Genomic DNA, 25,341 nt, shown 5'->3' on the forward strand with positions numbered 1-25,341 from the left:
ACCACCATATGATAGGACTACATCTCACCCCCACCCCCCAAAAAAAAGAACAGAAATATTTATTGAACACTTCAGCCTTTTCTGCATTATTGATAATTCTACCATTTCCATCTAGTAATGGACCAATACCATTGTCAGGATTCTTTTTCTTCATAATATGCTTGCAAAACTCCTTATTGTCCTTAACTCTGCTGGCCATAAAGGTCTCCTTGTGTCCCTTTGTTTCCCTTATCAATTTTCTACTATTCATGGTTTATTATTTATATCTGTCTCTGTCAACTTCCCCTTAGTCTGGGTGGGATTGGAGCATAGAGCAGTTTTGTAGGAGTTCTGAAAGGGATGCTATTTCTGCAAGCTAGAGAGTGTCCTCTGGCCCTCTGTCCAAGAGGAGTATGTCCGTCTCAACTCACTTCTCCCCCAGTAAGGAAATAACCCACTCCTGTAACCCAGTCTCTTCTGATCATCTGGAAACCACAACACTGCTCATTGAACTGGCATAGGCCAAAGGCAAAAAAGGCTACAGACTCTAGAGAAGATCAAAGAGCGCTGAGAGTTGAAGCCTCAGTCCCAACCAGCCCATCAAATCACTCTCTACCCCAGGACTACCTGGCAAGCTTCATGTGCGTCCAGGAGGCACTTCAGTGCAAACACAAGCAGCACAGGGCTGTGAAGATGAGGCTCAGCATGGTTGGGACTCCCCAGAACCACTATTACTGTATATGCTTCCAGCAATGGATGATGCCAGAAAGCAACAGGAGCTCACAGAGATGCAAGGGGAATTACGAGAGAAATAACACAAGGCCCTAAACATATAACCTGAGCCAGCAGACAAAAGAGCAAGGTAGAACATCACATGAACTGTTCTATTTGCATTAGGAATAACAGGCTGGATCTGCAGTCCCGCATGTTATCCAGCCCTCGCGCCTGCAAAGTTCCCATTGACATCAGGACAAGTTTGCCCCCAGGATGGGACTTACCTTCTCAAAATCTCGCAGGGTTTGGGTCTGCACTACAGGGCCCATCTCCAGGTCACTGAGGACATGAGTCTGCATTAGAGGGCTCTGCTCAAGGCTTGGCAGAGTCTGAGCCGGCACTGGGTGATGGGCTGTCTCAAAGAGTCCCACCGTAGGTGTCTGCCTCAGGGGGTCCTCATCGGAGATGCCTAGGTTCCCGTGCTCTGGGGCATCGCAGAGAACAGCTGGAAAGGGAGCACAGAGGAAACGCAGTTCAAGTGCGTGAAGTGTCTGTTTCATATACATGCTTGGCGAGCAAAACTGGATCATACCTCCAGATAAAAACTGCATCAAGCTGGAGTTAAAGCACCTATCAGTAATTAAAGACTAAATAGTCATCATTTGAGGGCTTTGCTTTACAGGAATGCTGAAATTTTCCCACTTAACAATCATTGGAAACTCAGGAAATTCAGAGTCAAGGTTAAATTACAAAGCGAAGCTATTATATGAAATTATGGAAATGCACCAGTAAGGCTCCCAAACAACCTTAACTCTTCCCTGGAGCGAGCCACAGCTTTTAAGGTTAGAAGGGACCATTGCGCTCATCCACTCTGACCTCCTCCATCACCCAGACCAAAGAACCTCACCCTGGGATTCCTGTATCAGGAATGCCAGCCTCCAAACCTGCCTTGCTACGTCCTTCACACATCTAGGCTTAGAGCTGGATTTCACACCCCATCGTTCACACCTGCAGGTATTTGCAGCATCACATTGGTACAATGTAAACTGGGTTATTTTGGGATCCAAGGACTTTTCCTGTGAGCTTGAAGTTCCTAGATTACGCTCATGGCCATTTTAATTCTGTGAGGTCCGTGTACTGGTACAGTGGTCATGCCATCCCCATCTCCCAGCTACCCCGTCAGTTTTTCATAAGGGCTTTACAAAGCCAACAGTCTATTGCTGCAAAAACACCTAAAATTTAGAGTAGTCCCTGTCCTGGCACCTCCAATCTTTGTCACACGACTAATCCCTTTATTCTCATCATGCCAAGTGCTATAATATCATAACTGGGGTCTGGGAGTACATTCCTTGTAGATACAGTATTTACCGAGTATAACTGGTGCCTTAGTGAAGAACAGGGAATTACAGCCTGCAGGACTAATCAGGAATTTAGAAAGTCCAGCTTTTTCTGCACCCAGATTTTGCAAGCTGTACAATTAAGAGTAATTTATTGTTTTGCTGGAGGATGTTGGTAGCTGCCAAAAAGCAGGTCTTTATTCTATGGACAGTCACAGACCTCACTGAAGTTGATGGATATGATAACTGTCCTCCATTCTGGATAAATGGAACAAGCATTTAAGCTTCTTTATGGAGAAAGATAGCTGAACTAATAGACACCACCATGCAAAGCACTGGCCACATGGAAGACCTGAGCAAGAACTAACTCAGGGAATATAGGAGGAGTTTCCCTGGGAACTGATGGCAAATGCCAAGGGCTGGGGCAGGGGCGGATTTAGAGTTAGTGGGGCCCTGTGCGCAGCTTCATTTTCACACACACACCCTTGGGACCCAGCCAAGAAAAATAACATTCTCTCTTATCTTCACCGCCCAGCCCCACCCCTCGTTTTTCATTCTTTTTTTCTTCTTTCTCCTCCTATATTATAAGTAATGGAAAGTAAATGAAAATAAAGTGAGGTACCTTGATTGGGGCGGGGGTTGAGGTGCAGGAGGGGGTGCAGACTCTGGGAGGATGTTTGGGTGTGGGCTCTGGGCAGGGGTGTGGGAGAGGGTGAGGGGTGCGGGCTCTGGAAGGAAGTTTGGGTGTGGGGTGCAGGCTCCGAGCTGGGGCCGGGGGTTGGGGTGTGGGAGGTGGGCAGGGGGACAGTGCTTACCTTGGGCAGCACAGCTCCCAAAACGACCAGTACACACACCCCTTCAGCAGTGGCTCCTAGGCAGGGGGTGCCAAGGGGTCTCCATGTGCTGCTGCCCGCAGGCACCGCCCACGCAACTCCCATTGGTCGCAGTTCTCGGCCAATGGGAACTGCAGAGTCAGCGCTTGGGGCGGGGGCAGTGCACAGAGACACCCACCCCCAACCCCCAGGGGCCGCAGGGACATGCCGACCGCTTCCGGGAGCAAAGCAGCGTGGAGGGAGGGAGGCAGAGCAGGCAGGGAGCCACCTTAGCCCTGCTGTGCTGCTGCTGGCACGTGTCTGTGCGCCCCTTGGGGGGCAGCAGGTCTCCATGCGCTGCCCGGGGGGGGGCAGCGCGTGGAGTCCCTCCCCCCCCCCCGAGGGGAACGCAGAGACGTGCCAGCAGCCGACCGCTTCCGGGAATAGCGTGAGACCACCAGTCATGGCATGCAGGCAGCCTGCCTGCCAGCGCCCTGCTGCGCCACCAGCCAGGACTCGGGGGCAGGTTGTCAGATATTTGTCCTGCATTTTGGGGGCCCCCTATCACCCACCGCACAGTCTGTTTCATGGTAAGTCTTCTCCTGAGCTAGGGCATTAATTGAATGGCAGAGGTGGGTGTGAGAAGCAGAAAGAAGCCAGAAAAGCCAGGAGAAAGTCAGAGAAGCAGGGGTCGTGTGGCCCTGAAAGAAGCCAAAAGAGCTTCTTTGGCACAAAGTGCTGGCTGGCAGCAGACTTAGTATTGTTAGCCAGCAACTCCCTGCTGTTGGTTGTTCCTACCATACATTCTTTGTAAATAAACAGGTTTGCACCAAAGAAACATTTGATTTGTATCATCAATTTCTCCTCCTAAGGGAAACAACCCGACAAGACCCCATATATTGGCTAACTACTGAAGCTAAATGGGACAATATTATCTAGCCTGTGTGCTCACCCAGGAGTTGAAATGCTTTGTGATGGATGGATAAGGTCGTCTCAGAGTTCCTGGGTGGTTTCTCAGGGTATCACTATAGGGGTCAGTTATGGTTATTTGCTTGACCCTCTCTGGATTTCAGGGGCTTGTTTTGTTTATAACTACAGTAAAGAACAGAATTATCAGACACATAGATAAACACGATATGTTGGGGAAGAGACAGCATGGCTTTTGTAAAGGGAAATCATGCCTCACCAATCTATTAGAATTCTTTGAGATAGTCAAACAGGCACATGGACAAGGGTGATCAGGAGGATATAGTGTACTTGGACTTTCAGAAAGCCTTTGACAAGGTGTGACGTTATTGATATAATCTGGGACCATATAGATCATTGTTGCAACCAAGGTCCTGTAGTGGCACCCAAATCTTGTATAAAGGGGGTCAAATGGGGTTAGGGTGACCAGACGTCCCGATTTTATCAGGACTGTCCCGATATTTCCTTGTTTGTCCCGCGTCCCGACCGACGTGCAGTCGGAACACTGAACAAACAAGGAAATGCGCCGGAGCCTGGAGCCCGGAAGTGCTCGCACCCCCCTCCCCCGCCCCGACTCCACCCCCTCCTCCCCCGATTGGCTCCCTCCCCGAATCCCCGCCTCTTCCCCGGGCTCACCATTCCTCCTCCCTCCACAAGCGCTGGAGGGAGGCCCGGGAGACTCAGAGGGAGCGCGGGGCCGGGGTGAGTAAGAGTCCGACCTGGCCCCGAGCAGGCAGGACTCAGTTGGGTAGTAGGGAGAGGAGGGGGGCGGCCCGCGGGGCCAGGCGGCGGCTGTTCTCCCCCCCCCCCCGGGCAGCGGGACTCGGGAGCAGCCGCTGCTGCAGCTCCCACTGCCGCGGGGGAGGAAGCGGCCATGGCGCTTGGCGGCTGCGGCTCTGGCGCCCCCGAACCCTCCGAGCCGGGGCCTGCTGCGGGGACCCAGTAGCGCGCACGCTGCGCCCAGCCCCTGGCCAGTCGCGTCTGGGCTGCTCCCCAGGTGGTGCTATCCCGCGGCGGCCCCGGGGCGGAGGCATCGGCAGCCCAGCCCCGTTCGTTCCCCTGCGGGACCCGAGCGGGACGGGGGGACTGGGGCCTGCGGCTCGGGGGGTTCGGGAGCGCCAGAGCCGCAGCCGCCAAGCGCCATGGCTGCTTCCTCTCCCATGGCAGTGGGAGCTGCAGCAGCGGCTGCTCCCGAGTCCCGCTGCCCGGGGGGGAGAACAGCCGCCGCCTGGCACCGCGGGCCGCCCCCCTCCTCTCCCTACCACCCAACTGAGTCCTGCCTGCTCGGGGCCAGGCCGGACTCTTACTCACCCCGGCCCCGCGCTTCCCCTGAGTCTCCCGGGCCTCCCTCCAGCGCTTGCGGAGGAAGGTTTTGGGTTTTTTTGGCCCCCCCCCACCACGCCCCCCCCTCCGCGTCACCCTCCCCCTCTCCCCCCGCGTCCCGATATTTGACTTGGGTGATCTGGTCACCCTAAATGGGGTGTCTAAGACAAGGTTATGGTTTACTGGTTATGATTATGCTGTCTATATGTGTGTATCAATTTTGTAGTTGAAGTTATGAATATTGGCTCTATACTGTCTGTATTTCAAACTTATGCTATGCTGCTGGGTGACATCCCAGACAAACTGGTGTTAGCTCTGCCTAGCCTGCTTGATGGCCATTAAGGATCATCAGCTATACAATGGACCCATTGAGAGAAGGCAAATATGCCTTAGGACTCAGCAAAGTATGCAGGAACTTGCCCATGTGACTCCAGACTCCATTTTGCTGTAATTTTCCACAGTAAGAACAAAGGTGTTCTTACACCTGGAAAAGACTATATAAGGCTGATGCCTCATCTCCATCTTGTCTTCAATCCTGCTTCATACCTCTGGAGGAACTTTGCTACAAGCTGAAGCTTTGAACAAAGGACTGAGGACCCATCCCAGCGGGGGATGTATTCCAGAGACTTGATTTGAACCTGCAGTTTATTCTATCGCTGCTGCAAGCCTGAACCAAGAACTTTGCCATTACTGTATGTAATTGATTCCATTTAACCAATTCTAACTGTCATCTCTATCTTTTTCCTTTTATGAATAAACCTTTAGATTTTAGATTCTAAAGGATTGGCAACAGAGTGATTTGTGGGTAAGATCTGATTTGTATATTGACCTGGGTCTGGGGCTTGGTCCTTTGGGATCAGGAGAACCTTTTTCTTTTACTTGGGTATTGGTTTTCATAACCATTTGTCCCCATAACGAGTGGCACTGGTGGTAATACTGGGAAACTGGAGTGTCTAAGGAGATTGCTTGTGAGACTTGCAGTTAGCCAGTGGGGTGAGACTGAAGTCCTCTTAGTCTGGCTGGTTTGGTTTGCCTTAGAGGTGGAAAAAAACCCAGCCTTGGGCTGTAACTGCCCTGTTTGAGCAATTTGTCCTGAGTTGGCACTCTCAGTTGGGTTCCGCCAGAACCGCATTGTCATACAAGGTCCTTCACCAAAGCCTCTTAAACAAAGTAAGCAATCATGGAATAAGAGGTAAGGTCCATTCATGGATCAATAACTGGTCAAAAGATAGGAAACAAAGGGTAGAAATAAATTGAGAGGTAAATAGTTGGGTCCCCCAAGGATCTGTACTGAGACCAGTGCTGTTCAACATAAGTGATTTGGAAAAGGGGGTGAGCAGTGAGGTGGCAAAATTGCAGACGATACAAAATTATTCAGAATAGTTAAGTTCAAACCTGACTGCAAAGAGTTATTAAGGGATCTCACAAAACTGGGTGACAAAATGGCAGATGCAATTCAATGTTGAAAAGTGCAAAGTAATGCACTTTGGAAAAAATAATCCCAATTACACATACAAAATGATTGGGTCTAAGTTAGCTGTTACCACTCAAGAAAAGGATCTTGGAGTTATTGTGAATAATTATCAGAAAATATCCACTCAATGTGCAGTGGCAGTCAAAAATGTGAACAGAATGTTGGAAATCATTAAGAAAGGGATAGATAATAAAACAAAAAGTTCATAATGCCAAAACTAAAATCCCTGGTACTCCCACATCTTTCATACTGCCTGCAGTTCTGGTCGCCCCATCTCAAAAAAGATATATTAGAACTGGAAAAGGCACAGAGAAGGGCAATAAATTTGATTAGGTGTATGGAAAGCTTCCATCTAAGAAGAGATTAAAAAGACTGGAACTGTTCATCTTAGAAAAAAGAGATGCTTAAGGGGGAAATACGATAGAGATCTATAAAAATCACAAATATTATGGAGAAAATGAATAGGGAAGTGTTATTTAGCACGTCACACAACACAGGAACTAGGGGTCACCTGATGAAATTAATAGTCAGCAAATTAAAAACATACATAAGGAAGTATTTCTTCACAGAACACACAGTTAACCTGTGGAATTTGTCATGGATGCTGTGAAGGCCAAAAATATAACTTGTTCAAAAAAGAACTGGATAAGTTCATGGAGCATGGGTCCATCAATGGCTATTAGCCAAGATGGTCAGGGACACGACCCCATGCGCTGGGTGTCCCTAAACCTCTGACTGCCAGAAGCTGGGATTGGACAATGGGATGGATCACTCCATAAATTGCCCTGTTCCGTTAATTCCCTCAGAAGCATCTGGCACCTGTCGTTGTCGGAAGGCAGGATACTGGGCTAGTTGGACCATTGGTCAGACCCGGTATGGCCATTCTGATGTGATTACATTACACCATTCTTTTAGGGTTTTTTATCCTGAGCTTACTGACAGGAACCCTCAGCCTTACCCAAAGCGTCAAGTGTTTTGTCTGAAGTCATCCTTATGTCCTTGGCAGTTTGAATTGTCTGACATGTACCGGAAACAGGTCAGCTTGGGGAGCCCCTGAGCTCTGCCGTCCAATAGGACCAGCTGAGCAAGGCTGTTCTGCAAGTCACTAGTACCAGAGAGCCAGGAAGCACGGACACCAATGAAGCGTCAGGGGTTGGCATGGTGCTCAGCCAGTTTCTTATTACCCGTCCCTGCTTCCTCAGGCACCATACCTTGACTCCGGCCCCTGCCCCTGCAGCATCCCTGAAGCCCACAGGCCCTACTGCAGGCCTCAATGGGCCAGCAGGAACCATACGCACAACACAGACAGTACCAGGGTCCCTGGCAGCTCCTGGGGACTTTCAGGAGTCCACAGGGAAGGAAATCTGGGCCTGGGTCTGGAATCAAGTTCTGGACCAGGGAGCTGGGAAGCAGGGAAAATGGTTGTGAGACTGGTCTAGAAGTGCACTCGTTCCCAAGCCAAAGAAAGAGAACATGGGCAAGAACTCTACCGGAGCACCTCACACTCGGATGTATTTCCCTGGGGGGCAGGGTGAAAATCCGCATTGTGCCAATGGGAACCGAGGCACAGAGACACTAAATGACTTGGCCAAGTCACTCAGGAAGTTTTTGGTGGAGCAGGGTAGATCCAGGTCTCTCAAGCCCCCTGCTAGCACCCTAAACCACTGAGCCACCCTTGCTCTCCCGTCTCATAAGGGTTATAATGGAAGATTGGTCGCTATGCATGATCACGTGACAACACATTAAGAGGAAAAGAGAGGGTAATGTGCTGGGGTCTATAAATAACTAGCTATCCCAGACCAACTGGATTGCTTTGCTGAGGGAATTACAAAGTTAGTGGATCAAGGCTACAGAGTACTCGAAAGAATAACATGAATTAGCTGCAATACATATGCTGTCAGATGGGGTTGCAGCTGGCCGAATGACCACAGAGGAAGGGTCATTATAACTGGCCATGAATTGCGCTGGAGAGAGGTGACCAGTGGGGTACACCAGAGGTTGCTGCTAGACCTCCAGTGCTAACTGGGATGGGGGACACACAACAAGCTCCTGACATTTACAAGGATCCCAAGAGTGGGAGGAGCGAAGAACACAGATCTGAGGCGCCCACACGGACAGCAGGGCCATGCCCGACCTGGGAGCAGGCCAGCTCTTCAATACAGGACAGTGCTCTTTACCTGTCACGTGACTGGCTCCGGGCACCATCTCCTTCCCGTCACCATCGAAGTAATCCCTGCAGAGAAGGACACATGGGGCAATGTCAGTAGATAGCACTGCACACCAGGGCTGGGTTCCCAAGGCAGAAAGCTTCCCTTCTTTTATTGACAGAGACCTCAATACTGACCCGTGGCACTGTCCCATATCCACCTGCCACAGATCCAGAGAGATCCTGACAGAAAACCCCAGCATCACCATTCAGAGCGTCCCCAACACCATCCTCCCCACGTATCTCAATACGGGGAGTTCCAAGCACTCAATGCATTCCCCATCCCACAGCACTATTAGAGCAGTTCTGTGCCCACAACTCACTCTAGAGTTGCTCATGTCACGTTCAAATAGTCCAACTAGAAACACTCCCCCGCTATTTATTTCTGACTTTGGTTTAGTGTCTCACTGACACTGGGAGCTCTGGCTGGGTTCACTGACAACAGACTTATCAGCCACCTTCTCTAGGCCTGTCCCCATGTGGGGACTGGGGAAGCTCCAGCATGTGGCATAAATTGGATGGCTCCCCGAGGAGAGAAGCCTGACATCTCCTACGGGTTTAGGTGCTGTGACAGAAATGGAGTGATACACAATGTTGTGGACACAGTAGGAGCTGCAATGTACAAATCTCAGAATATTTATATTTGGATACTGGATCACCTGACCTGGGGTTCTAAGACTTTCTGTGCATCTATTGATTGAAGGAAATAAACGCAGTGGGAAAAGCAACACAAGGGCTTTCGAGATAAGGATACCCCTAGCAGGGCCGGCTCTAGGATTTTTGCCGCCCCAAGCAAAAACAATTTTGCCCCCCCCCCATTTTTTTCTTACCCCACCCCCTGGCCCCGCCTCAACTCCGCCCCTTCCCCAAATCCCCAGCCCTGCCTCCTCCCCCCAGGCTCTCAAGCCTAGGAGGGAGGGAGGGAGAGGGAGAAGCTGCGCGTGTGCCGCGGCCACTCAGGGTCTCCTGCTCCCTCCCAGGCTCTCAAACCTGGGTGGGAGGGGGAGATCCCGAGCAGCCACGGCGCGCAAACGGCAGCAGCGGAGGTGAGTTAGGGCGGCTGGGGCACATTTTTAGGGGCGGCATGGCCCGCGCCAGAATGCCGCCCCTAAAAATGTGCCGCCCCAAGCACCAGCTTGTTTTGCTAGTGCCTAGAGCCGGCCCTGACCCCTAGGTACATGCTAGAATTGGCCAAGCTGTTTGCTTCCAAGATCCCTTTTCTTGATGTAAACCCTGTTTCGCAATGCTGGGACCTGTCAGCCCACAGGGCTACAAACAGTTTAGAAGTGCCCTGATCCCTGCAGAGAGGAGGCATTGTCAGCAGCTGTCTAGGGGTTCAAGCTGGCACAGAGGGTTACGTCTCCACACCAGTCAGAGGGGTGACTGCAGCCTAGGCACACTTGTGCTAGCTTTGTTAAAAATGGCAGTGAAAATGTGGCAGCCTGGATCCCAGCGGAGGCTGCACAAGCCTCCCTGGAACTCCGGGTACATACTCACGTTGCCCCATGTGATGGTGGGCTGGACCCCCCATCTTCACTGCTGCTTTTAGCCATGCTAGCTAGATTCCAGCTAGTGCGGGTGTGCCTACCTGAGCTGGAGTCACCCTGCTCCGGCTGCAGTGTGGACGTACCCAGGCCCCATGGAATGGTGCTTTCCCAGTCCAGGAATGGCAAGCATCAGGGGAAAACACCCATTGCATTGAGTCTGCTCCATTATTTTAAGATCTGTTCTCTCTCAAAAAAAATTTTTTCTAAACAAATGCTAATTAAAGGAAGCTGTTTGGTCACTAATTCTCACTGTCATGCCCTGGAGGGACAGAATTGCAGGGCCTGGGCATACACCAGACCCGCTGAGGTACTCACAGCTGGCTGAACCAGCTCCTGCTCTGAGAATGGCAGGATCGCCTGACCCCATCCTGAGAGGTGACGGCCAGAGCCCCCGCGGGGTGCTCTTTCAGAGACACCAGGAGGGCTCAGAGGTGCAGTCCACCTGATAACCGGGACAGGCACTACAGTTAAGGTAAAAGCTGAACAGACCTGCAGTTGAGGCTGTCATGCAGAAGAAAGAAATTCAGGCCCTGATCCCACACTGAGTGCTGTGTGGGCAGACCCCTGAGCCCATGCAGAGTTCACTGCAAAATGCGGGCCTTGGCACATGGGGCTGGGTCACACATTATAGACTGGCTGCAATTCACGGAGACTCCTCCTCCATGAGCTGGCTGAACGCCCAACACTGCCGAGTTCGGAGCCTGCCTAGCCCTGTGCACTGCAAGAACCATCTATCTTCAGTTGCTTATAACTTTGCTAAACCATAACCTTGGGGGATGAAATATGCCATGTTTCGGCTGCGCTGCAGCTTTCCATTTATTGCGGATACATCTGATTTTGCAGTGGCTCTGCTGGTTTTGAGAAGTGAGATACAGGAGTAGGCGGGAAGCAGCACTGTCAGTGTTTACAAAGGTTATCTGCAACCTTTCCTCAGACACCTCTTGCAGCTCAGGGATTTGGAGCAGGAAGCTAGAAACCTGGCAGGGGTAGGAGAAGAGGTCTGGGATCAGAGCCACCCGAGCCCTTTGCTGCTCCAGGAAAGTCTGTCCAGACCTGGCCAAATTACAAGCCACAGAAAAGTGTGTTGTGTGTGTGGTCCCTAATCCCAGGGGGGGCCCTGTTTGGTGCCAGACGATAAGTGTACGGACATTGCAGGTTGATGGCAGGGTCAGGATGGAAATGGAGGTGCCCTTGGGTCAGAGTCACTCTAGACCCATTAGCAGCTCAGATTCCCTCCACTCAGATTTGAGTGGGTCTGTCTGAGCTGCTGGCAAAGAGAAGAGAAATCCAAGCCCCCCTTGGGAGGGGAGGGAGGAGGGCACAGAGGGCTCCTGAGGAGAAACAGCTGCTATCCATGGGACTCAGCCTTCTTCTTTTTCTGCACCACTGCATTAACCCCTTCTGGCAGCACGCCCCACGGCAGATCTGCATGGTGAGCTCTGCTCCTTCCTCATTTGGGGGGCTCAGATGCTATGCGAGCATTAAAACAGAGCATGGTGCTGGCCCAACCCCCCAGCGGGATGCGTATGTCCAAGGCAGTAGAGCCCAGTGGAGGTCTATGTGTCCCAGTGAGCGGAGCCAATGCACCTGGCAGTGTGAGGCTGGGCTTGTGGCCCGGCTTTGGTACAGAACCAAATACTGCACCAGAAAAACCTTTCTGCAGGAGGAATCCTCCAAGGAAAACATGGCAGGCTCCAGGCGGAGCTACCAGTGACCTGATGTCCCAGGACAGAGAGACACACGGGATTCACAAACTTCCAGCCTGTCTGCGTATTCCTTTAACAAGCCCTGTGCCCCCGGGGCTCGGTGGGGTCACTGAGTGGGCAGTGGAAGGCGATGGGGTCTATTATGGCTGGAAGGGCAGCAGCTCCAGCTGGTGCTCAGGTTTCCTGCCTCGGACAGGCCAGACACTCCACCAATAAGTGGTGAGTTACGGGATGGGAAGAATGAATACACTTGGGGGATGGATTACTTGGGGGCAGTGAGGATTGGATAGTTGGGGACACAGGGGAACCCCCCATCCCCAATGTATGGGGGGGGACGACACACACAGAGCTGCTACCTCCTCCATGGAAAGAGCTGGGGAGATCCCCCAGCCATGCCCTACTCCCCAATGGAGAGAGAGGTCTGTAGATGCTGGGGGAGTGGGGCTGCTGTTCTCCCCTGGAGACTGCAGGGTGCAGGATAGATAAATCTCAAGCCACTGGCCTCCCCGCAAGAACAGGGCACACCCCTTCATGCAGCCTCTCTCTGCATCTCCACTGCAGAAAGACAGGCTGCTATCCAGAGCAATATCTGAGACCCAGCACTAGAAACAGCAGCAACCTGCATGGAACTGGGAGGGCAGAGCCCGAGTTGCAGGAGGGAAGGGTTAGGAGGAAGCAGTCCACAGTCCGCATGCACATGATTGGCCAGCCGTCTGCAGTTGCAGCACCTCTGTAAATAGGTCTCTTGATAAAGTGCCAGTTTCATTTCAGAAACAAGGAGTTCTTTCACGCTATTGCCCAGTTGGCAGGATGTCAAAGAGTGCCCGTGCCTGCATACAGCCTGTGACAGACCCAGACCAGTGGGGTACAGGAGTCTGGTAGAGGGCAAATATACTGGTCACTGGATGAGTAGTTTTCTGTTCCCTGAGTGACCAGAGCAGGGGCTGCACTAGAGTAATCAAGAACCTGCTAGAACCAGTTAAGGCAGGCAAGCTAATTAGGACACCTGGAGCCAATTAGGAAGAAGCTGCTAGAATCAATTAAGGCAGGCTAATCAGGGCACCTGGGTTTTAAAAAGGAGCTCACTTCAGTTTGTGGTGCGAGTGTGAGGAGCTGGGAGCAAGAGGCGCAAGGACCTGAGAGTGAGAAGGTGTGCTGCTGGAGGACTGAGGAGCACAAGCGTTATCAGACACCAGGAGGAAGGTCCTGTGGTGAGAATAAGGAAGGTGTTTGGAGGAGGCCATGGTAGGGTTACCATTCGTCCGGATTTACCCGCACATGTCCTCCTTTTTGTGCTAAAAATAGCGTCCGGGGGGAATTTGTAAAGCACTCAAAATGTCCGGGATTTCCCCCCTCCCCGGCAGAGCAGAGCGAGCGGCTGGGAGGGCTGCAGGAAAGTCCCGGGCTGGACTCCGGAGCAGCTGTAGAGGAGCTCCGCCCTGCATTCTGAGCCGGCAGCTCTCCCCTGCAGCCCGGTCCGGCAGCACTGTGCAGGGCCAGGGACCGGGTTTTGTTGTGCTGGGGAGCGCAGCCACGTGTCCGGCTCGCACAGAGCCCAACACCCTGTTCTGAGCAGCAGGGTAAGGGGGCCAGGGGGCAGGAGAAGGGGCAGGGAGGTTCTGGAGGGGGCAGTCAAGAAACGGGGGGGGGGCTTTTTGGGGGGGAGTGGAGAAAGTTTTGGGCAGTCAGGGTACAGGTAGGGGGTAGGGTCCTGGGGGGCAGTTGGGGGGGGGTCTTAGGAGGGGGCAGTTAGGGGACAAGGAACAGGGAGTCTTAGGTAGGGGGTGGGGTTCTGGAGGGCAGTTAGGAGCAGGGGTCCCAGGAGGGGGCAGTCAGGGGACAAGGAGCGGTGGGGTGGGGGGCTGGGAGTTCTGGGGGGGAGCTGTCAGGGGGCAGGAGTGGGGAGAGGGATCGGAGCAGTCAGGGGACAGGGAGCAGAGGGGTTTAGATGGGCTGGGAGTTATGGGGGGGGCTGTCAGGGGGCAGGAGTGCGGAGAGGGATCGGAGCAGTCAGGGGACAGGGAGCAGAGGGGTTTAGATGGGTTGGGAGTTCTGGGGGGGGCTGTCAGGGGGTGGGGAGTGGTTGGATGGGGCGTGGGAGTCCCAGGGGTCTGTCTGGGGGTGGGGGTGTGGATAAGGGTTGGGGCAGTTAGGGGACAAGAGGCAGGGAGGCTTAGATAGGGAGTGGAGTCCTGGGGGGCAGTTAGGGGCAGGGGTCCCAGGAGGGGGCAGTCAGGGGACAAGGAATGGGGGGGAGGGTTGGAGGTTCTGGGGGGGGTGGGAAGTGGGAGGGGCAGGGGCGGGGCTAGGGCGGGGTTCCTCCCGTCCTCTTTTTTGCTTGCTGAAATATGGTAACCCTAGGCCATGGGGAAGTAGCCCAGGGAGTTGTAGCTGTCATGCAGCTGTTACAGGAGGCACTATAGACAGCTGCAGTCCACAGGGCCCTGGGCTGGAACCCGGAGTAGAGGGCGGGCCCGGGTTCCCCCCAAACCTCCCAATTGACCTGGACTGTGGGTTCTTCCAGAGGGGAAGGTCTCTGGGCTGTTCCCCAACCCACATGGTGAATCTCTGAGGCAAGAAAATCCACCAATAAGCGCAGGACCCACCAAGATAGAGGAGGAACTTTGTCACAAGCCACAGACACACCCCACTCCTGGCTCGTCCCTACCTTCAACTGCTTTAACTTTGCAACCCTCACAGTCTCCTAACACAGCATCACCACATCTCTTAGGGTATGTCTACACTACGGGATTATTCCGATTTTACAGAAACCGGTTTTTGGCAACAGATTGTATAAAGTCAAATGTATGCGGCCACACTAAGCACATTAATTCGGCGGTGTGCGTCCATGTACCGGGGCTAGTGTCGATTTCCGGAGCGTTGCACTGTGGGTAGCTATCCCATAGTTCCTGCAGTCTCCTCCGCCCATTGGAATTCTGGATTGAGATCCCAATGCCTGATGGGGCCAAAAACATTGTCGCGGGTGGTTCTGGGTACATCCTCTCCCTCCCTCCGGGAAAGCAACGGCAGACAACTGTTTCGCGCCTTTTTCCTGGGTGAACAGTGCAGACGCCATACGGCAGCACGGAGCCCGCTCAGCTCAAGACAGCAGTCATGAACATTCTAAACACCTCGCGTGTTATCGTGCAGTTTATGCTGAACCAGAACCTGCAAAACCAGGTGACGAGAGTGATGAGGACATGGACATGGAATTCTATCACACTGCGGGCCCCGGCGCTTTGGAGATCATGCTGTTAATGGGGCAGGTTCATACTGTGGAACGCTGCTTCTGGGCCCAGGTAACAAGCACAGACTGGTGGGACTGCCAGGGCCGGCTCTAGGATTTTTGCCGCCCCAAACAAAAACAAATTTGGCCGCCCCCCCCCCCTGTTTTTTTCTTACCCCACCCCCTGGCCCCGCCTCAACTCCGCCCCTTCCCCAAATCCCCAGCCCTGCCTCCTCCCCCCAGGCTCTCAAGCCTAGGAGGGAGGGAGAGGGAGAAGCTGCGTGTGCACCGCGGCCACTCGGGGTCTCCCCCCCTCCCTCCCAGGCTCTCAAACCCGGGAGGGAGGGGGAGTTCCCGAGCGGCCGCGGCACGCGAATCAGCTGTTTCGTGTGCCGTGGCTGCTCGGGATCTCCCCCTCCCTCCCGAGTTTGAGAGCCTGGGAGGGAGGGCGAGCAGCAGTGTGCGAGCGGCAGCAGCAGAGGTGAGTTAGGGCGGCTGGGGCACATTTTTAGGGGCAGCATGGCCCGCGCCAGAATGTGCCGCCCCAAGCACCAGCTTGTTTTGCTAGTGCCTAGAGCTGGCCCTGGGGACCACATAGTGTTGCAGGTGTGGGATGATTCCCGTGGCTGTGAAACTTTCGCATGCGTAAGGGCACTTTCATGTAACTCTGTGACTTGCTTTCCCCTGCCCTGAAGCGCCAGAATACCAAGATGAGAGCAGCCCTCACAGTTGAGAAGCGAGTGGCGATAGCCCTGAGGAAGCTTGCAACGCCAGATAGCTACCGGTCAGTCAGGAATCAATTTGGAGTGGGCAAATATACTGTGGGGTCTGTTGTGATGCAAGTAGCCAAAGCAATCACTGAGCTGCTGCTACCAAAGGTAGTGACTCTGGGAAACGTGCAGGTCATAATGGATGGCTTTGCTGCAATGGAATTCCCTAACTGTGGTGGGGCGATAGATGGAACCCATATCCCTATCTTGGCATCGGAGCACCAGGGCAGCCAATATGTAAACCACAAGGGGTACTTTTCAATGGTGCTGCAAGCACTGGTGGATCACAAGGGACGTTTCACCAACATCAACATGGGATGGCCATGAAGGGTTCGTGACGCTCGTGTCTTCAGGAACACTACTCTGTTTAAACAGCTGCAGCAAGGGCCTTACTTCCCAGACCAGAAAATAACAGTTGGGGATGTTGAAATGCTAATAGTTATTCTTGGGGACCCAGCCTACCCCTTAATGCCATGGCTCATGAAGCCATACACAGGCAGCCTGGACAGGAGTCAGGACCTGTTCAACTACAGGCTGAGCAAGTGCAGAATGGTGGTAGAATGTACATTTGGATGTTTAAAATGTCGCTGGCGCACTTCACTGACTCGCTCAGACCTCAGCCAAACCAATATTCCCATTGTTATTGCTGCTTGCTCCACAATCTCTGTGAGAGTAAGGGGGAGACCTTTATGGCGGGATGGGAGGCTGAGGCAAATTGCCTGGCCACTGATTATGTGCAGCCAGACACCAGGGCTATTAGAAGAGCACACCAGGAAGTGTTGCGCATCAGAGAAGCTTTGAAAACCAGTTTAATGACTGGCCAGACTACTGGGGGAACGTTTTGTTTGTTTCTCCTTGATGAAAACCCACCCCCTTGATTGACTCATTCTCTGTACGCAACCCACCCTCCCCCTTCGATCCTAGCTTGCTTTCAGAGGAAATAAAGTCACTATCATTTAAAAATCATGCATTCTTTATTAATTGATTATAAAAAGAGGGAGAGAACTGACAAGGTAGCCTGGGTGGGGTTTGGGAGGAGGCTAGGAGGGAAGGAAAAGGCCACTAAAAAGGTTCAAAGTAATGACAGCCTTTTGGTTGGGCTGTCCACTGGGGTGGATTGGGAGGGTGCACGGAGCCTCCCCCCTTCACCCCCCCGCATTCTTACACGTCTGGGTGAGGAGGCTATGGAACATAGTGAGGGGGGAGGGAGGTTATACAGCAGCTGCAGCGGCACTCTGTGGTCCTGCTACCGTTCCTGAAGCTCCACCAGACGCCGTGTTACCTGGGGTTCTTTCAACCCAAAGCTCTTGGTAACTTTACTCTGTGCAAGGAGGTGTCAGGAAATAAATCAGGGGAGACACGTCCGTCCGACCTATAGATGGCTGGCACAAACAGGACAACACAAGAATGCTTTCATTTAAAGCTAAACTTTACTAGTCTCAAGCACTTACACACATCCGCAACAAGATTAGTAAAACACCCCCAACCCTTGATAATTACCAAAGCTGAGTGTGGATTTCGAGTGGCACAGTCGCAGCCCGTCTGCCGGTGGGGAACACAAGATGCAGCCAGAGGGACAGGCCAGTCCCGAAGAGTCCCACCTCCAAAGGAGTCCTACCTATCTCAAGCTTTTTCCCCTTAATACAGTGACATGTCCCTTAAAGAAAACTTGTCCAGTAAGCAGTTTCAAGCAAGAGGCTCCTTCTGATTATTGATGAACCAGGTGTGGGTTTTCCAGAGTCTGCAGCTCTGAGACCCCAATAGACATTCCTGCTCTTTTAAAATGCATGTATCAGCAACTTCAACACAATTCTTATCAGGAAGGACACGGGGTCAAGCTGCCCCTTCCATGGCACCCCAAAACCCCCTTCCCTCCTGCCTTGGTCAAGCTGAGTTTGCTGACTGGCCAATTTACAGCTTGCTGACTAGGTTGCTTTTTAACAATAACCCATAGTGGTTTTAGGCACTTTACTGGTTTGCTAAAGTCTCCCCGTACAGCCGGAGCATGTCCGTTTGATCACGCAGCAGCCCCAGCGTTGCAGCCTGCCACTTCTCATCTCGAGCATCCCTCATGGCCTCACAGTCACTGGCATCTTTCCTGTACTTTGATACCGTGTCCTTCCACTCATTCAGATGAGCTCTTTCATTGCAGGTGGATTCCATGATTTCCGAGAACATTTCATCTCGTGTCCTCTTTTTTCGATGCCTTATCTGAGATAGCCTTTGGGACGGAGGAGGGAGGCTTGAAAAATTTGCAGCTGCGGGGAGGGAGGGAAAAAAGGGAGAGAAGTATTTAAAAAGATACATTTTACAGAACAATGCTTATTGTTCACGGTGAACAACACTATTCACATTACATAGCACATGTGATTTTGGTACAAGGTCACATTTTGCATCTTTTAATATTGAGTGCCTGCGGCTTTGGTGTTAGAGAGCACAGACGCAGGTCCGGGCAACAGAATTTGGCTTGCATGCGGCCATGGTAAGCCATTGTCTTTCGGCTTCTGCAGCTTTCCTACAAGCAGCGCCCTCCTTTCCCACATACCAAGCAAAGCCCATTGAGTGCTGCGGTTTTCCTGTTAACGTGCAACAGCAGAAACCAAACTAACCCCCTCCCCCCATCCAATTCTCTGGGATGATCGCTTTATCCCTCCCCCCACAGCGTGGCTGGTATCAGGGAAGATTCCCTCCCTCCCCCCACTTGACTAACTGCAGGGAAGGATTTCTTTTCAGCCACAGGCAAACAGCCCAGTAGGAACGGTCACCTCTGTCCCCTTAATTAAATTTCCGTATTTCAACCAGGTTACCATGAACAATATCACTCTCCTGAGGATAACACAGCAAGATAAAGAACGGATGTTGCTTGAATGCCAGCAAACACCGGGACCATACGCTGCCAGGCTTTGTCATGCAAGGATACCAGATTACTTGCTAGTAGCATGGTGTGGTCAAGTGTTCTACCATGGTAGGACACAATAAGGCTGGAAACCTTATGGAAAGGCTTTTGGAGTACCTCCAGGAGAGCTTCATGGACATGTCCCTGGAGGATTTCCGCTCCATCCCCAGACATGTTAACAGACTTTTCCAGTAGCTGTACTGGCCACGAATGTATCCCAAGTCCTCAGGGCAAATTAATCATTAAAAAACGCTTGCTTTTAAACCATGTTTTATATTTACAAAAGGTACACTCACCGGAGGTCCCTTCCATGGCCTCATTGTCTGGGGGTTGGGAGGGTGCTTCAGTCAGGCTGAGAAAAAGATCCTGGCTGTTGGGGAGAACGGAGTGCTGTGTGCTCTCCGCAAGCTCATCATCCTCCTCCACCTCCTCCTCTTCCCCATCCGCAGAATCCTCAGGCATGGCTGAGATTACCCCCGCCTCGGAATCCACAGTCAGAGGTGGGGTAGTGGTGGCAGCCCCCCCTAGAATTGCATGCAGCTCAACGTAGAAGCGGCAGGTCTGCGGCTCTGACCCAGAGCGACCGTTTGCCTCCTTTGTTTTTTTTATAGGCTTGTCTGAGCTCCTTAACTTTCACGCGGCACTGATCTGAGTCCCTATTGTGGCCTCTCTCCATCATGCCCTTGGAGATTTTTTTCAAATGTTTTGGCATTTTGTCTTTTGGAACGTAGTTCTGCTAGCACTGAATCCTCTCCCCATATAGCGATCAGATCCAGTACCTTCCGTACGGTCCGTGCTGGTGCTCTTTTTCGATTCTCGGACTGCATGGTTACCTGTGCGGATGAGCTCTGCATAGTCACCTGTGTTCTGCACGCTGGGCAAACAGGAAATGTAATTCAAAAGTTTGCAGGGCTTTTCCTGTCTACCTGGCCAGTGCATCCGAGTTCAGATTGCTGTCCACAATGGTGCACTGTGGGATAGCTCCCGGAGGCCAATACTGTCGAATTGCGGCTACACTAACCCTAATCCGAAATGGCAATACTGATTTCAGCACTACTCCCCTCATCGGGGAGGAGTACAGATATCAATATTAAGAGCCCTTTATATCCAAGTAAAGGGCTTCGTTGTGTGGACGGATGCAGGGTTAATTTGGTTTAAAGCTGCTAAATTCGAGATAAACTCCTAGTGTAGACCAGGCCTTAGGCTAGGTAGGTTTTGGAGAGAAGAAAGGAGATTCCAGGATATGGATTAATTGGCCCAGCCACCCCCAGAGCGCCCTTCCCTACACAGGCTCTCCCATCGGGTCACCATCCATGCCTATGCAAAACCAGCAAGGGACATGGCTCTGACCTGGTAGTGTCTTAACTTCCCTTTGCACAGGTGTAAGTGACTCTGCAAGATGCAGGCCAATGGGGCCCAATAGGAGCTGCCCTGTGTACCTCCGGAAGTCACAGGAAAGCTCTTCTCCCGCAGAAGTTAGGAGCTATGAGGCAGGAGCTCACACAGGACACTGCTTCACCTGTCAGACACACACATACGCAGTGTGACCTTCCCCAGCTCATGTACAATTCATGAGCTGAGGAAGAAAGCTCCATGCCAGAGGTATTGCACATGCACAACTCTTATACCCCCATTGTGGGATTTATACACAGGAAATCAATGTAATCGATTATTTACAAATTCTCACACACACACCCCCACAACAGAGAGACAGGAATGGTCATCACTTTACACAGCACTAGACAAGTACATAGGCAATGAGCCCCCAAAAGGAGAAACAGCATTACAATTTACTAAGCTAAAGCACATTAGTAGGTGAATAAAAGAGCAAAACTTTTTGCCTGGCAGCTGCAGAAGGAAGAAATTCAAAATGAAACGAGGATGAAATTCACCCTCATGTCCAAGCAGCTGATCCATGCACCTCCACTCAAGCCAAGGTGGACGCAGTGGGGACCCTGCATTGTGGTTAACTGTCTTTCATTCACCGCACACGAAGAGAAGTTAGCATGTTTTATGTTTTTATCTTTCAGGAAGGTTTCCATGACTTCACTGCTTAGCATCCAGAAACTTAACATGCAAGAACCAAAAACAGAGAGAGACAAAGCAGGCTGCTCCCTAAGGCAGAGTGGCACAACTCACTGACTTTGCTCTTTGCAGACTGCCTGCTGAAGGCCCAGATCACATGCTTTTCTACAGAGCCCCTTAGCCTGCAAGCAGGCGTGGGAAACACCTTACTCTTAAAGTGATAGCTAGTCATTTTAACCCCATTCTCAATACACCACAAACTGCACCCTTAATGAACACTGGTCACTAAGGTGACCAGACAGCAAGTGTGAAAACTTGGGACAGGGATAAGGGGTAATAGGAGCCTATATAAGAAGAAGACCCCAAAATCGGGACTGTTCCTATAAAATCTGGACATCTGGTCACCCTATATTAGACAAATCAAAAAATTAATACCACATCCCCCCACATGGTTTGAAATGTTTTATCACACTCTCCTAACTGTAACACAAGAACCTATACAGACGTAGAGAGCATACTTAGCTGAGACCAGTTATCTTCCACTGTAAGGGAGGATAACTGGAACTAGGCAATATGCCAACGTTTGCATGTTTCCAAAGCAATATTCCTCTTCACTTGGGGAAGGTCCTAGGGAGCTAACCCAAACGTTAGGAGCCTCCATCCTAGATCACTCCTGCATTCACCAAAGCATCAAGCTATGTCATTAAAACACCACAAAGAAATGAAGCACACAAGCAAAGGGACTACAAGAGTTACGCTGTGATAGCAATATTCCATTTTTGGTACTTTTTATTCCTATTAGCCCTGCAGAGCCAATGCAGCTAAGACCGAAGGTCTGTTTTTTTTTTTTTTTTTTTTTTTTGCAACAAAAAGGTGCAACATGTAAAGCTGGGGAGAGCTCAATTGCTGTGAAATCCTACTGGAGACAAGGCACCGGTAGTTCTTATCTCAGTGTAGCCAGCTGAGCTCAGCCTAACTCCTCCATGTGGCATTTATCTCAACTAGCTATGTCAAAGGATTTTAAATGGAGTTAGGTTTTTTGCTGCAGAGAAGACACAGGGTACATCAACACTGCACGTTCAGGGTCCTATTTCCAGCTCAAGGAGCCATACTCAGCTAGCCCTCATCGAGCTAGTGTGCTAAAGATACAGAGCAGCCACTGCAGCGCAAGCAGTGGGAGCGGGTAGTCACCCTGAGGATGTACCTAGTGTCTCCGATGGGCACACACTTGCCATCCCACTGCTTGTGCTCCACAGCTACAGTCTATTTTTAGCACCCAATCTCTGGGGGAACTAGCGTGATTCTGTCTCCTCGCTGGGCATCGCCCACCCAACTCCAAGCGTAGATACAGTGTATATCCATAGGTGCCAACTCCATGGGTGCTCTGAGGCTCAAGCACCCACTGAAAAAAAATAGGGGGTGCTCAGCACCCGCAGAGACGGATTACATGCATCTGACGAAGTGGGTATTCACCCACGAAAGCTTATGCTCCAATACGTCTGTTAGTCTAAGGTGCCACAAGACTCTGTCGCTTTTTACAGATCCAGACTAACATGGCTACCCCTCTGATAAGAGACGGATTAATCTTTTGTGGGCCCCGCCGTCCATGCTCTGCCCCAAGGCCCTGCCCCCACTCATCCTCTTTCCCCTGAGGCCCCGCCCACCATCCCTGCTTGGCCTCTCCCCCCCAAGGCCACGCCCACCCTCTGTGGGAGAGGCGGTGGAGAGCAGCGAGCACCCACCAGCAAAAACAAAAGTCAGTGTCTGTGGACATATCCATAGCCTGGGCAGGCTGGATTCCAGCTCGCCTACCGCCCCAGCCAAACTGTTCACCACATCTTCGTCAGACAAACCCACTGATGGCACTGGGGCTCCGCAGGGAACTGATGGCCTCATTCGAAGACAGCAGGGTTGCACAGATGTCCCCGAGGGGCTGGTGTGGCCCTGCCAAGCTACACTTCACCTGGGACTCTGCTGAAGGAAGGAAGGATCCCATTCAGCTCACAGCCTTTGCTACACAGGCCTTCTGGTCAAACATTTCCCACCATTGCTGCCTTGGGCTCAATTCCCTCCAATGATCGCAACACGAGAGCTCCAGCGGTGACAAGGCAACAGAGGCTGGAGGGTGGAGACCTGCTCTGAGCAGGGTCAGACAAGGTAGGGAGAGATTCCCGACCGGGGCAGGGGAGAATTCCCCCAATGCAGGAGCAGCACATGGCGCGGGAGCCAGGAGGGCAGAGGCTAGTTAGCACAACTGATTTGGCTAGAGTGTCTCCACCCATCTTCCACTCTAGGTGCAATATAGAGCCTTGGACACACAGAGGATGCAGCTGAGAGACACACAAAAAACAGCTTCCTCCCGCTCCATCCCCAGTGCCCCAGCAATGCAAAAGCCTCCAACTCCTCCCCCATTCTCCATCCCATGCAAAGGCTAGCAGACGAGGGGGCTGGGACAAGCATGGTCTCAAGGTTACAATCGAGGCTCCAACCAGGCCAGGTGGGAAGCCCATTTCACAGCCACCCACCCCTCCCCAAGAACACCTTGCACCAGGGGATTAAATGGATGATCCTTAGCTTACTGGCAGTGCAACTGTATATGGCACTCAAACTGAGACACAACCAGAGCCAAACATGACATGCCTGGTATCATTGCCTCACATTGCCGTCACTCCTGCAAATCCACCTTCTTAAAAGCCCTCTCCCCCGCAGCCACCTTCACGCCTGCTCCCATGCTCCCACTTCTCCTGGGAGCACATAACGGATCAGTGCCAACCTTGGACACTACATCAGTGCAATGCTACAGCTCTCACTGAAACAGAGTTAATGCTTTCCTGGGAACTTTCCCATGCCCACCTTGTCTGCCTTGGAAAGGTCCCAAAATAGCTATGCCGGAATAAGAGTAAACCCACACAGGGTTTACAATGAAATAACGATTCCAGTCAATGCTCAAGTGTATGCCAGCGCTTAGAAACTGATCCACAAACTTTATACAAGGACGGCTACACCCACTGAAACAGCAGCCAAGGCTCTGAAATGGAACCTGCCAGATGTCCGCCAGCCCAGCACTTCCCAAAGCATCTAGGTGTTCCTTTGGTCATCCATCCACCAGCTGAGCAGCGCCCCCTTCCACCTACTGATCCCGATCAGCCCAGGTAGCCAGTGAGATCTGGCAGCCTCACAGCTTGAAGTATGGCTTCAGGACACCAAGCACCACCTTATCTGACTTGTCTATGGATTGGCCTGGGGGTGAAATGCTGTGTTATGGAGAGAGGAGCTTTGCTGGTGACACGAATGGTTCTAACTGGCCTGCAGGGTTAGCCCTCTGTCCAGTGCACATGAACTGGAGCTAAGGTGCGTGTGAGCTGCCACGGGGAGTGTGTTCCCAGCCTTCCCGCAGCCAGCAATGGGGCTCCATCCCACATGGCATGCTGCAGGGGGACAGCTCAGCCCGGGATGGCAGAATGAGGCAGAGAGAGATCAATCACTGGAAGGGTCCCGAGAGTCACTCTGGGAGGCAGCCTGCATGGGGTTTGCACAGGAAAGTCACATTTACAACCCGTCTGTGCTAAGTCAGCTTAGGAGGCGAGAAGGAGAAACCAGGCAGAGCACTTACCTTTTCCTTGTTGTAGCCCCTTCCATCTTGCGGCCCCTCTGCTTGCTCCTGGGGACAGCACCTCACTGACGCTCAGAAGCTGCGTAAGGAGAAGGGCCCAGGTGTTCCTAGCTAAAAGCACAGCGTCTCCCTGCAGAGGAGCCAGTCTCCTTCCTGCCTTGTTTGGCGCAGAGAGTCTCTATCCAAATCACAGAGCACAGGCTGTCCCAACGCAGCTCACCTTGGAGCAGGCAGGCCGGGAGAGCAGCTAAACACAGAGGACTCACAGACTCCCAGATGACTGGCTGGCACGGGTTTCTCAGCACAAGCTGAGCTGTCAGCCTTGCCAGAGGTGGAGCCCGGGACAGTCATCAAACAACCAAACTAGCATGCTGTGTGCTGTACACAGCCACCCCCCCCCCCCAACCAGCGCAGAGCAACAAGGATTCCATTGAAGGGGAGCAGGACCCATTATGCAGGCTCCTGGGGTGGAAAGCACAGCCTCCAGCCCTGCAAGTGCAGAGCTGTGAATGCTGCCATGCTGACGAGTGAGAGAGCCAGCCTGCGTTCTACACACATCAGATGCCCAGAAAGGAGAATCCTGGGTCTCCCATTGGGTCCCTGCTTGATCTGCCACCCTCCCAGCCTTTGTTCCCCCCTTGCTGTGCAGGATCCTGTCTGAAGATGCCGTGCACCCGTGACATGCGCACACTAGGTTCCGGGGGTAAATGGACAGCATTACCCGAAGAAGCCCAGTTGATTATTACA

General features: G+C 52.2%; 1 protein-coding gene across 4 annotated transcripts in view; it reads right to left on the bottom strand.

The window, feature by feature from the left end:
- LOC101942176 (myomegalin) overlaps nt 1-24,783 on the bottom strand; it is a 168,356-nt gene extending 143,573 nt beyond the window's left edge. For 2 of the 4 annotated variants that reach the window (XM_024101123.3, XM_065554734.1), the window contains exons 1-3: nt 24,595-24,783; nt 8,783-8,838; nt 978-1,198 (exon numbers count right to left, since the gene is read on the bottom strand). In XM_024101123.3, coding sequence (XP_023956891.2) covers nt 978-1,198; nt 8,783-8,838; nt 24,595-24,620 — 303 coding nt within the window. In that variant the 5' untranslated portion in view covers nt 24,621-24,783. The remainder of the gene's footprint in view (nt 1-977; nt 1,199-8,782; nt 8,839-24,594) is intronic. The other 2 variants (XM_065554722.1, XM_065554720.1) reach the window with 1 other exon arrangement.
- Between the last annotated feature and the right edge of the window lie 558 nt (nt 24,784-25,341).

This window comes from Chrysemys picta, chromosome 8 (assembly GCF_011386835.1).
Source record: "Chrysemys picta bellii isolate R12L10 chromosome 8, ASM1138683v2, whole genome shotgun sequence".
In the NCBI taxonomy this organism is placed as follows: Eukaryota; Metazoa; Chordata; order Testudines; family Emydidae; genus Chrysemys; species Chrysemys picta.